The 13,542-nt window shown below is 42.9% G+C and overlaps 1 protein-coding gene across 1 annotated transcript in view; it reads left to right on the plus strand.

Annotated features, from left to right (window-relative positions):
• LOC132989927 (ephrin type-B receptor 2-like) overlaps window positions 1-13,542 on the plus strand; it is a 43,961-nt gene that overhangs the window by 14,574 nt on the left and 15,845 nt on the right. Inside the window, 2 exon segments of the mRNA XM_061057871.1 lie at window positions 5,706-5,770; window positions 7,229-7,913. Of these exon segments, the coding sequence (XP_060913854.1) occupies window positions 5,706-5,770; window positions 7,229-7,913 (750 nt within the window).

Raw genomic sequence — 13,542 nt, forward strand, 5'->3', positions numbered from 1 at the left:
GACAAATGTCTAGTCACGGAAGGAGGGCAACATATACTAATGCACCCCCCCGCCCTCGCCAGCCCATGCTGTCCCCATTTTCTGTGCTCCAGCTCCCATCAGCAGCAGCAGCTCCAGCCAATGGCGGCCTGCCTGCATTTTAAATGCACAACTGCAGCGCTGCTCTTCATTATTAACAAACGCATTAACTTGTGTCGTCTTGGTTCTCCTCTCTGTTTGATCAGGACTGAGGTCTGAGGGTTTGCAGCTCTGAAGAAGTGAAGGAAAATATCGACTCATGATTTATCCCGTCATGTTTTCTGTTAATTTATGACTGTGAATTTTAGTCTGATAGTTTACATGCAAAGATTAATTTTAAAGGAGCAATCATTGAGATGTGTAGAGAGTGAAATGATAAAGGTATCTTACTATATGATCAGACATTAAGGAAACATGATATGTTGAAGTGCTGGCTTCTCTGACAACAATGCAGCAGCCAGTATGTCCTCCTTCTAACTTTAGATTCTGCTCCTGAATGTCCTGGATTTGTTTGGAGGCGACCTTTAAGGCGACCCCCCCCCCCCCCCCCCCCCCCCCACGCGGCCGTTTTGGACGCCCCTCTGTTTGCCAGATATGAAAGCAGTTATCAGGTCAAAGCAACAGGTGTTGCAGCGATGGAAGAGGGCAAGAGAAGTGGTTCAGATAGAAGTGATTGTACCCGACCTAAAAAGCCTCTGCATGTTTCTAATAAGCTCCACGAGCAGAAACGTGCTCAAACTAGGATCAATATTGGAGATGCTTTTGAAAAATGGAGAGAGGTTAGAACGCAGAAAGGTTTACAGACCCATGCAGAGCTGGATAAACACTGAAGCTTCAGTGTTCACCACATGGTGACCTGCGTGAGCATCGACTCTAGAGATGAGGGGGGGGGGGAGACAGCTCTCTAATGTTTTGAATTTAGACTGCAGTACCCATTTTAAACACTAGGTGTCAGAGCTACATATTGCTCCTTTAATAGATAACTGAAGTGGTTCAGATAGAAGTGTTATTGCAGGAGGCTGCCTGTCTTTTATTTTATAACCATGCACTTCCTTCTTTTGAGGATATCTGTTCTTACATTTCTCTGAGTATCATAAAAAACAATACAAATACAATCATGACAGATAAGTCGTGCAAGATTTCCAACACAATCTAATGTAACTAATAATTATTATGTTTTTTTGTTTTTTTTTCAGGATGGCTGCTTTTAAAAGTCCTAATTGTGTCGTTTCCTCCTTCCCCTCCCCGAGGGAAATAACCGTCCATTTATCCGCTAATTGCTCCGTTCTGTTAACGGCCAGTCTTTAACTGTTCCTGTCTGCTGTTTGCGGCTGAGTAGGTAGCGTACAGTAGGTTCATTAGAGCGTTTTCACTGTAAATATCCGGGTTAATGAGAGCGCCGAGGCCAAACCGAAAGAGTCAAGCTGTTAGCTTAAATTAAGATTTCAAAGAGAGCTATGCTTGGGGTCTGAAGCCAAAGCCCGAGTTCTTATAATAAAGGGAAACAGACTTCAGGGGACACTTTCAAAATGAAGAAGAGCTCCTCCACTAGATTACATTTTCTTCTGTGTAATATTCATAATGAATGCTTGTAAAGAACTAATGAAACACCCATCGGCTGTGTCACCGGTGCACCACAGAGACTCATTCAGATCTGGGCTGTCCTCTGTCCCTCCTTGTTCCCTTCTTGGCTGAGTCTGTGGGAATCGGTTGCGGGTCAGTGCTCATGGCCTCTTTATTCCTGTTTAGCGGCGGCTCTGACACCTGGCTCGCCGCTCCCTCCCAGCTCCTCATTAATCGCTGCTGATACTAACCGGAAGCGAGCAGCCGGAAAAATGGGCCATTTAAGATGCAACAGTGGATGCTGGCACTTCAGCCTGACACTGAAAGCCCAACACAAGAATCATAATAATAATGCAAAGTTCTCGTCTTTGTGCTGACTTGGATTTAATTCACTTTCTGGATTTGTAATGTTACTGTTAGGTGAGATAAAAGTCCCCATGAATTAGTGATGTAATCAAGACCACACTAACCCAGACCAAGACATTTAGGGATCGAGACCGAGTCAAGACCAAGACCATAAATATCACTGAAAAATAACCAAGTTGTGTTAAGGGTGTCACTCACTCAGGTCGTAAATCTGGACTAAACCATCTAGTTTGAAGCCGGACTTAATGGGTCATAAATCATCATGTAGGCAGGAAGTTTTTCTGTGCGGTTTGACCTTTCGTATACTGACTGCCTTTAGCTCACTGAAAAACTAACCTTTAGTAAAACTCCTTCCAGGGTGAAGAGTTTCAGAAACCCTGGATAAGGTGTTTCTGTGTAGACGGGGAAAACTGAGTTTTGTCTGGCCTATCGTCAGGCTGTGCGCCGGTTTCTCCTCCGTTTGACATCACTTTTGTTGACATGAGATTAGTGCGATGGCAGACGTAACCAAACTAGCGCTGGTGCTAACGATGCTAACTGGACTTTTTACATGCATACACAGTTACTCTCCCACTATGCTGACGAGCAGAGACGCCTGATTGGATTACTTTGTAAAATGAAATGGTCGTTGCAGGGGAATGGCGAGAACATTTTAGCATGACATTTAGAAGGACATCGTTGTTGACCTGGCGTGCTCACTACAGCTGTAACAGTGCGTTTTCATGTAGGTGACGATGTTTTTGAGAACTGAGCGTGTGTGGACGGGATTATTTTTTGAAACGGAGGAAAAACCTCAGTTTTAAAAAATACCTGCCTACATGTGGACTATGGCCTGATACTCCAGCGGTTCCCATCATGCTGAATGTAGAGAGCCTGCTGTTAGAGTCGCCCTGTCGTAATCCCTCTGCCTCCCTGATGTCTCTCCAACAGCTCTGCATCTTTAACGAGCGTCTTTGGAGTCGTGACGAGGTTAAATGAGGATAAATTGAGGACTCTTCCAGACAGTCCCTCCCCGAGGCTTTCGAGGTGTTGCACAGACAAATAAAGTGACAGAATCAGATGTGACGGAGAAGCTGTGTGATTAATGAAAAAGGAGAAGTCTAATTTATCACCTCTGCAGACCTGTGCAATCACAGCTGGATGTTTCCACAATGTAAACGATATATAGTTAGACTCTTTAGAGAGGATGTTCCAGAAGCTGCAGTTTGAGTTTGTTTGCATCACAGGAATCTCGGGCTCTTTTGTTTCAGGAGTTTAAAAAAAAGACTGATGATGATTCCAGTATGTCCTCCTTCTAACTTTAGATTCTGGTCCTGAATGCTCTGGATTTGTTTGGACCAGAGAAGGTAGGCGCTTTTAAGGCGACCCCCCCCACACGGCCGTTTTGGACGCCCCTCGGTTTGCCAGATATGAGAGCAGTTATCAGGTCAAACCAACAGGTGTTGCAGCGATGGAAGCGGGCAAGAGAAGAGAAGTGGTTCAGATAGAAGTGATTGTAGCCGACCTAAAAAGCCTCTGCATGTTTCTAATAAGCTCCATGAGCAGAAACGTGCTCAAACTAGGATCAATATTGGAGATGCTTTTGAAAAATGGAGAGAGGTTAGAACACAGAAAGGTTTACAGACCCATGCAGAGCTGTATAAACACTGAAGCTTCAGTGTCCACCACATGGTGACCTGCGTGATCATCGACTCTAGAGAGGAGGGGATGGGGGCAGACAGCTTGCTTTAATGTTTCCAAATTTGGACTGCAGTACTCATTTTAAACACTAGGGGTCAGAGTTACATACTGCTCCTTTAATGTAATAATTGTTTAATTTGTAAATCACTCTTAATGAAGAAGCTGCAACCAGAAAGGCAGACTTGCAGAAGGAACAATAAACTTTGGATTCTTATTTCTATCCATTTAACGCAGACTTAGGAACATGGAGGAAAGCAGAGATTAGTTTCTCAAGTTCAACATCCCGTTTGACTTTCTTTAAAACCACTAAAAGAGAAGCTCTACTCAGCTGCCGACTCGGAGGACGGCGTGAATAATTGATCATGTGTGGGATACAGAGTCCTAGCAGCATGGTTTCACCTGACATGGTGGTGGAGGGGCGGCATGGAGAGCATCACCTCACTCTGAGGCTTGATGGGTGTTGTGTCAGAGAGAACAAGGAGCCTCCAGGGAAAGGCGGCGGCGGTGGGGCTGTCAGGATGTTCTCTTCTACAGCAAGTCTCGGAATAAAATTAGATCAGTTTAAAAAATGCAAAGGGCATTGTAGGTAGGAGCAGGAACTGGTGTGATAATAAAATGCAATCTGAGGAATTCAGTTTGAGAAATAAATGCATGGAGGTTCATCTTCCAGTAAAACAGTTACATGCATCATAAAATCAAGAAACACTGAAAGGCTGTCTCTCTGTTGTGTTAGCTTGAAAACAAATAAAAACATTTGGGGGACCGTCCGTCCTCTTATCAAGCTCTGTGTCCCGGGTCCCCACAAACCTCTACTAAACACTAATATGTCCTGGTTTTGATCAGTCCCTGTCCCTGTTTTAACCAACCAAAACAACACACCATGCTTGCTACTCTTATTTGTCTGTATATTTGTCAATCAGTGTCGTTCTGGAACCTGTTGCTTAGCGAGCCCAGCTAATCATATCAACAGGACCTGCTGCTCCAGGAGAGTTACAGCTTACTTCAAAAAGTACCATCCAATTAATACGCATTCACAGCCATATTGAACAGAAACGGTGGGTTCAGGCTGGAAGTTGTTGCGACCTATTCATTGGGGTAAATGCTGCTGACAACACACTTTAACAGGCTTCTCGGGAGGAAAGCTTTCAATCTGCACAGGCCACCTTGTGTGACCCGTGCAGATCGATCCATGAGTGTTTGTGGTCAAATTGAGGTTAGATTAAGACCCTATCCTGCACGCTTTTGGTATCGAGTTTAAGGAGTACATAATTCCAAAAATGACAGTTGTTGTTTTTTTTTTAGAGCAGGCAGGATTTCACAACCAGCTGAACTCCTTCATTTGTTTCAGACACTGGAACATTAAGTTATACAAAACAGTGATGTTAATACACAAGTCGGAAAAGGTTCAGCTTTTTATTCTTGATACTCTCTTTCTTATCAATCTCAGAAAAGACAAGACAGTTTTTTTGGTACCCAATTCTGTGTTTTTCATAGGCTGTGCACTGCATGATTCAGGCCGATTTAGACCCGAGTCGTAGGACTGATTCTAAAGTCTGGGAGAATTTCTGCCCGATTCTGCGTCTGTAGTCGCTAATAGTGGTCAATAGTGTTGTGGCTAATCACGACCTGATCAGCTGCTCCTGACAGGTGGGATGACTGTGTAGCTTTTCAGTCGTCCAGGTCACCATAAATTCAAAGCTTGATCCAAAGACAACTGGACTGGTTGAAGATCTTAAAGATGTTTCCCCTCTCTTCAGTTCTGAACATTAATGATTGGATCATAACATTAATAGTTATTTTATAGTCTTTGCTGTGTTTCCCAGAGGCCAAACACTCGATTCAAGCCAAATAATATCTTCTGACATCAGCGGGGGCTGTTTTTATTTTTAGCAATTATAATCGTGAGTCAGATTTTAAATGATGGCTCCTGTTTTCTGCTTAGCTGCAACTCAAAAGTTTATTCACCTTCTAAGTAAATGCAAAATGTGATATATATATATATATATATATATATTTGTTACATAAATGATGTGATGATGTCATATAAACCCTTATCTCTCTTTCTGTGTCTCCTGCAGAAGTACTGATGGATTCAACAACAGCAACAGCAGAACTGGGCTGGACCATCTCGCCGTCACAGGGGGTGAGTGGAACAAACCAACATAAGAGGAACAGTGTGCAAAACATGCATGAGGATGCTTTGTACAGTATGGACCTTTTTAAGAAACACTATGAGAGAAACTAAGAAGGAAAACGTCTCTTTAGTGGGACTCCTAACTCAAAGACTTCTGAAACATGACAAGAAGCTCCAGTCAGACATGTGTGTGTTCATGATGTATATTCTGAGTACAAACATGAATAATCAATGTGCAGATATGCACTTTATATAACACAAGACGTGTCACTCGGCTTTGAGTGTCTCAGTTTGCCCTCTCTGCAGACAGCAGACAGCTCTGAGCAGGAAGCAGCCGCTCATAGTTCATTCCATGTTGTAACACTTCAAACGATTTTGTCTGCTCCACTTTTACTCCTCGTAACTCATGCAGACAATGACTCAAAGAAATGAGCAAAAATAATAATTTTGTTGTAGCAATGCAAATCCTCTGACAGAGTTTGTTAAGACAAACGTTAAGCACTTTTTAGTTTTGCATACTCGAGCATTAATTCATGTTTTTGCTGTCTGTGTTTATTCACTCTAAACAGCCAGCGTGCTAACTTTACCGACCTCAGCTGTTCTCCAAACTCTTAATTTGGACTTAAAAAACTGTTAATTGACTGTTAATTCACTATAGTCTTTTTCTCATGGTCCTTTTTATTTTTTATTGAACACTCCTTCAGCCATCACCTGGTGAAACCCTTCCTTTTCACATGTGCCTTTTCTTGGATTGAGTATAAGACACAAAAAAGTATTTAACGGTCACATATTCTCCTCCTCTTCAACCAGTTTAAATAAGTCTCAGAGCTCCTCAAAACATGTGTGTGAAGTTTCTTGTTCTAAATCCACTCTGATCCTGTATTTGATCATGTCTATAAACCCCTCTATTTCAGCCCTGCTCAGAACAGGCTGTTTCTGTGTCTGTACCTTTAAATATGTAAATGAGCTGTGTCTGACCACGCCCCCCTCTCTGGAAGGGCTTGGGTGTCTCGGGCTTTCTCGCTCCATGTCCTATTGTTTACGGTGAGAAGGCAGACTCAGAGGGCAGAACAAACACCTAGCTGTGGGAGTGTCACCCACCTGGGGGAGGGGCTACTGCCCTTTATGATGTCATGAAGGGAAAATCTCCAAACGGCCTGTTTTAAGCACACATTTTCTGAAAAGTGGAGCAGGCAGAAGACGGAGAGGATGGACTTTTCTCATGATTGGGGGGTTTGTAGACAAACTAGAGACACATATTAGAGTTAGAGAAACATGGAGAAGTGGATTTTGCAGAATATGTGACCTTCAAGTCATCAGACCAACTGAGTACAAAACAAACAACACACTCCCTCTTGATAAGTCAGCACAGGTGCTTCTGATCTTCTGTGAATGAAACGATGGAAACATGCAGCTGTTTGTTGTCTCTCACTGCATCACTGTGTCTGTTTGCTGTCGTTCTTGTAGTGGGAAGAAGTCAGTGGCTACGATGAAAACATGAACACCATCAGAACGTACCAGGTGTGCAACGTCTTCGACAGCAGCCAGAACAACTGGGTACGCACCAATTACATCCGCCGCCGCGGAGCTCAGCGTATCCACGTTCAGATGAAGTTCTCGGTGCGAGACTGCAGCTCCATACCCAACGTCCCCGGCTCCTGCAAGGAGACCTTCAACCTGTACTACTACGAGTCGGACTCGGACACGGCCACCAAAACGTCCCCGTCCTGGATGGAGAACCCCTGGGTGAAAGTGGACACCATAGCTGCCGATGAGAGCTTCTCCCGGGTGGATCTCGGGGGACGCATCATGAAGATCAACAGTGAAGTCCGCAGTTTTGGACCCGTCTCGCGGAATGGCTTCTACCTCGCTTTCCAGGATTACGGCGCCTGCATGTCGCTCATCGCCGTTCGAGTGTTTTACAGGAAATGTCCCCGAGTGATCCAGAACGGCGCCGTCTTTCCCGAGACTCTCGCCGGAGCAGAGAGCACCTCTCTGGTTGCGGCGAGGGGAGTTTGTGTTCCCAACGGGGAGGAGGTGGATGTACCCATCAAGCTGTACTGTAACGGAGATGGGGAGTGGATGGTACCGATCGGACGCTGCATGTGCAAAGCCGGGCACGAGGCGGTGGACAACGGAACAGTCTGCAGAGGTAAGGAGCCCAATAATGCTGCTCTTAAGTTCCCCTTCACCATTTCATTTTCCTTTTCCCTACCCGTGTGTGTCAGAATCTGAACATTTGATTCCATCGACTGAAAACAAGTGTTGGCCACATTTGAGATTTTTTTGGACATTGTAGTCGAATAACTTTAGATTAAAGGCTTTATATGTGATTTTTTGATCCAGCAGATGTCGCCCTTGAGCACCAGCATGAAACCAAAACAACTTGCGCTGCAGTGTTGTGTTAGCATGCTAATGCTAGCGATCTTTATTATGCTCATATCTTCACACTGCATGTAAATTTACCTGAAATGAGCGTGATCTAGAAACACAGTTAAGCAGTGAGTACAGTATGTTATTCTTCTTTTCTCTAGTCCCTCAATTAAACAACTTTTATACTCGAGGGGAGGAGTCAGCCGGCCGTCCCAACGATGTAAACAAACTGAAGATAGGACTCTGAAAACTCTGAAAACATCACAGACAGTGGGACTCGGGTGTTACACCCATTGTAGACAGTCATGACTCACAGAGTTATTTTCAGAGGATATACTTGATTTCTGTTACATTTAAGTGTGAAAAATCACATATTAAGCCTTTAAAAGAGAAACGCGTGTAAGTCTGTCCACCATAGTCCATTGTGTCTGTGGTGGACAGGGTAACAGGTGATGTTAAATTGCCCGTGGGTATAATATAAATGAGGCTGCTTATCTGACTCTATATGTCAGCCATGTGATTGACTGGCGACCAGTCCAGGGTGTAACACCGCCTCTCAGCCAATGACAGCTGGGATCAGCTCCACCCCCTCGCGACCCGAACAGGATCAGCAGTATAGATGATGGAGTGAAAGGTTTCATGTGCTGAGCACTTTACACCACGCCTAGCTCTAACAGACTCCCATCACTGATAGATACCAAAGCTACTTTGTCATGCTGCAAAAAGGATATTCTCTTTTCTTTATTTGTCACACTTGGCTCAGTTAGATTGGCCAGAATCAAGTAAAAACAATCACAAGTTGAGGGAGGGAAAGAGTGGATTAAAATCAGTGTATACTGTTTAGTTTCACACGAGACTCAGCCCTACCCTCCAGGGTTAAAGTCCTACCTTGTTTGACCCGTCCATCTGCCTGGCCCGCTGACCCGAGCAGATTAACAGGTCCATAGGGTACCATCATGTGTGTCTGTTTGAGAAGCCAGGGCTGTGAATAAGCTTCTGTATTTGACGACTTGTGAATGAGAAGAGTGGCCGCTCTCTCTATTGGATGCTCCAAGGTGCCAGTGACCAGGAATCTGACACATAAAGGATGGATGGTGACCATTCTGTTCAAGGGAAGAGACTGACTCTATATGTAAATCAAACCATAAGTAAAATAATTTTGTAATATCTAACTAATTTTCCACCCTCAGTATTTTGCACACTTGTGGTGTTTTACGAGCAGATTCACTTCAGATGTGCCTCCCAGACCTTCTCGCGTGTGCCTGCCAGATGTGCACAGTGCTCCTGGTATTTAAAGCCTCAATCTGATCCATAACATTAATCCTGATCAGGCCCTATACTGTGTCTTGGCTGAGCGAGGACTTTACATGTGACATGATCCTCTTAAACACACAACGCAGGACAAAACATAGCATGATGGTCTTCAAATGAGGGTCAAAGGATTTTCTGACTACACTCTCTCTCTCAGGACTCAACGGCTGATTTATCCGTGCATCACATCGCAGGATTAAGCTTTACGGCTGAGTCGGATGTGTCCAATGGCATGTTGTTCACGATGTGATCCTCAGTGCAGCTGAGTCTTTTTAAGAAGACTTTGAGCAAGACACTGATGATGATGTCTGCGTGTCTGCTCACCTTTCCTCTCTCTGCTCTGCATTGTGTTAGTATCCTGTGAAGCTCAGTTTTAAGTGTGTATTTCTAATTTCGCGTCATTAAAGGAGCAGTATGTAACTCTGACACCGAGAGTTTAAAATGGGTACTGCAGTCTAAATTCATAACATTGTAGAGAGCTGTCTTCCCCCGCCCCCTCCTCTCTAGAGTCCATGCTCACGCAGGTTGCCATGTGGTGGATACTGAAGCTTCAGTGTTTATCCAGCTCTGCATGGGTCTGTAAACCTTTCTGCGTTCTAACCTCTCTCCATTTTTCAAAAGCATCTCCAATATTGATCCTAGTTTGAGCACGTTTCTGCTCGTGGAGCTTATTAGAAACATGCAGAGGCTTTTTAGGTCGGGTACAATCACTTCTATCTGAACTACTTCTCTTGCCCGCTTCCATCGCTGCAACACCTGTTGGTTTGACCTGATAACTGCTCTCATATCTGGCAAACCGAGGGGCGTCCAAAACGGCCGTGTGGGGGTGCCTTAAAAGCGCCTACCTTCTCTGGTCCAAACAAATCCAGAGCGTTCAGGAGCAGAATCTAAAGTTAGAAGGAGGACATACTGGCTGCTGCATTGCTGTCAGAGAAGCCAGCACTTCAACATAGCATGTTTCCTTAATGTCTGATCATTTAGTAAGATCACTTTATCATTTCACTCACTACACATCTCACTGATTGAACCTTTAAAGCACACTTTTTAACCCTAGATGGTCAGGTACAGCATCTTGGTGACTTGCACAAAGCTTCAAAATATTTTTCTAAGTTTTCTCTTGCTTACTTGAAAACATGGTCACCCTACCTACAGTATGTAAACATGAACATATTGTCAAGCTGTGCGTATCAATAAATATTCCAAAGTGTTTGTCTTTACACAGTTAATGGAGTGAAAGTTTGAACCCCTTACTTGTAAGGATGGGGCCACTGATAAGAGGTCTCGTACTCTAAAAAGATGTAAGCACTACACGACCTGTCATGAGTCAGAACTAATTGGTGACAAACCCTTCAGGTCTGTCACTTTAATGGTAACTGTACTGAAGTCCTCCCAGCAGGCAGACACATGAACATCCACATACTCTCCTCTTTGTTCCGTTCTTTTAGAGGTAGACCGGATCCTGATGTGTCCTGACAGTCCTCATACGCTCACTCAATTAAATCAGAAACTCCACGACCAACGGATGTCTCCTTCATATGTACCAATGACGGTTAGTTTGACTGATGACCCTGAGCAGAGGGCAGATGGATAACATCATCAAACATACCATACCTGGAAGTCTGTACCCTAAAGCCCTAAAGGTTCTCAGCTGACTGGACAAAAAAAGCGGGTCACAGAACCATCTCCAGTGTCCCAAAAAAAATCCATAATTTCCAGATATGCAAATTTTGACTGTGAAATAGGGTCCTGCATTTATTTTTTAAGAACATTTTAGCAGGACTAAAAATATACGGCGCTGCAGAGAGCGACGCCATTAGCTTGATTTCAAGTCGTCTCTGGTCACTTAATGTGACAATACGTCAAACACGAGCATGCAAGGCTCAGTCATCGCTTTCCCAAATGTTAAAGCCGAGCACACAATCAAAAGACTTTAAAGAGTAAAGGAAGCTGGAAAAGATCTGCTCACTGCTCCTGGAGGGAAGTTAGTGTAATTTAATATTCAACAGATTATTTATTAGATTTAACTTCCAAATTGAATAAAGAAAAGACAAAGTTCTCCGGCCTGGAAAGTTAGAAGCTGAATAAATCCATTTATGTTCTTGTCTGGTGACTGATTTTTCCCGGATCCCTCTGAAGTCCTAAAACGTGTAAAATATATCTTGTGTGCAACATAACAACAATAAGTAAGTGCATGTCTTATGCTGATGATGTTATAGTGAGTTGTATTTCATGCTCGATATAAAGTGACTCTGAAAAGCTGCTGTAAAAAGACTTGTGTCGTGACCTTCTGTCTCTCTTCAGTGCTTGAATGTTTCCTGTTGTCAGTTTGTTGAAGTGTTGGGCTGACATCACGGTTAGGAGACATCATCCATAAGAGGCCGAGCACACGCCATGCCATATCCGGTCGTCTCTGACCAGACGTGTCAAAAGTATTCACATTCATTACTCAGAAGTAGAAGTATAGATAATAGGGTTTAAAAAGACTTCTGTAGACATTAAAGTATCAACTCAAGCTTTTTACTTTAAGTAAAAGTGTAAAAGTACTGGTTTCAAAACTACTTAAAGTATAAAAGTAAAAGTAATGTAAGGGGAAACAAATGCCATTAAGAACAAAAGCTTAGGCCGGGCCACAGGGGCCTGTAGTGCACTACCCCACCTCCCCAAAAAAAACATTTCTCTAAAGGCCATAATGACTATAATGTTATATTAAAATTAGGGCTGGGCAACGATTAAAGGTTTTAATCGCGTTAATCGCATGAGTTCCTGTAATTAATCGCATTGTTATAAGCAAAATCCAATAATGAATTAAAAAGTAGTGTATAGCGCACTTTTATTGTAAATGTACTTCTCAACTTAAACAATGTAATCAAAGCAAATAAATACAAAACTAAAGCTTATTGCATTCGTTGCAGTCTGGACGCAGAGTGGTGTGGGTCTCCTCTCTGACTGCAGCTGGGTCTGCTGCGCGAGGCTACACTGACAGCCTGTGAGAGCTTTAGGAAGGGGGAGGGGCTCACGGCAGCACCCGCTGCTCGTTGAGGACAGTAACTGCAGAGCAATACGTGCTTTCACGTCAGTTTCTTACACCAAAAAAGTCTCCAATAACACCAGAAAAAGTCGCTAGATTTGTCGCTAGTAGCTGTTGACAAAAAAAGTCAAGGGGGGTTTGGAAAGTCGCCAGATTTAGCGAGAAAGTCGCCAAGTTGGCAACACTGTTTCCTCTTTCCTGTGAGCGCCGCAGCAGACATGCGCAGCAGTAAGCAACATACGAGGCTCGCTCACGATGGAATTTTACAAAATAAAAGCCAGTGAGCAACAGACTTTTACAATAAGAAAATAAATAACAAAAACTGCGTTAATGCGAGATAAAATAATTGTCGGCGATAATTAATGAATGAGTTAACGCGAAAATAACGCGTTAACGTGCCAAGCCCTAATTTAAATGTTAATGTTGAAAAATTGGGTGGGTGTCGGAATGGTATATGTTTATACTTCTCATCCAACCACAATCAAATTCACTCTATCCGGATGGCACGATTTATCTGGATAGGTTTTTTTTTGTTTTTTTGTTTTTTTGAACGATGACAAGCCGGAATGAAATAGGAATAACGAGGCTATTTTTAAAATGTAAGGAGTAGAAGTAAAAAGTCGGCTGAAAAAGAATTACTCCAGTAAAGTATAGATACCCAAAATGTTTTACTTAAGTAAGGTAACAAAGTATTTGTACTTAGTTACTTGACACCTCTATCTCTGACACAGTTTTAATTTAATTTAATTTATTTTCATATTTGATTTATTTGCTCATTTCAGTGTTTGGTTTCAACACAATAAAACACAACAAGAAATATTTTCTCATAACACTGAAACACTGTGAGCAAACAGGAGCAGGAAGAAGAAAACTTAGAATACCTGCCCCTTTCCTAATAACACAAGATACTGTTTAACAGAATAAAATGGCTAACCTGTTGTTTTCTCTTTCTTTCACAAAACAAAAAATAGATCAACAATATAGAAACAATCAGATACAATCAGTTAGATTAACTCAATACATTCATCATTTCCCAGAACCTTTTCTTTATACTAAAGTGAATGATAGT

The sequence above is a fragment of the Labrus mixtus genome, chromosome 15, assembly GCF_963584025.1.
Source record: "Labrus mixtus chromosome 15, fLabMix1.1, whole genome shotgun sequence".
Lineage (NCBI taxonomy): Eukaryota > Metazoa > Chordata > Actinopteri > Labriformes > Labridae > Labrus > Labrus mixtus.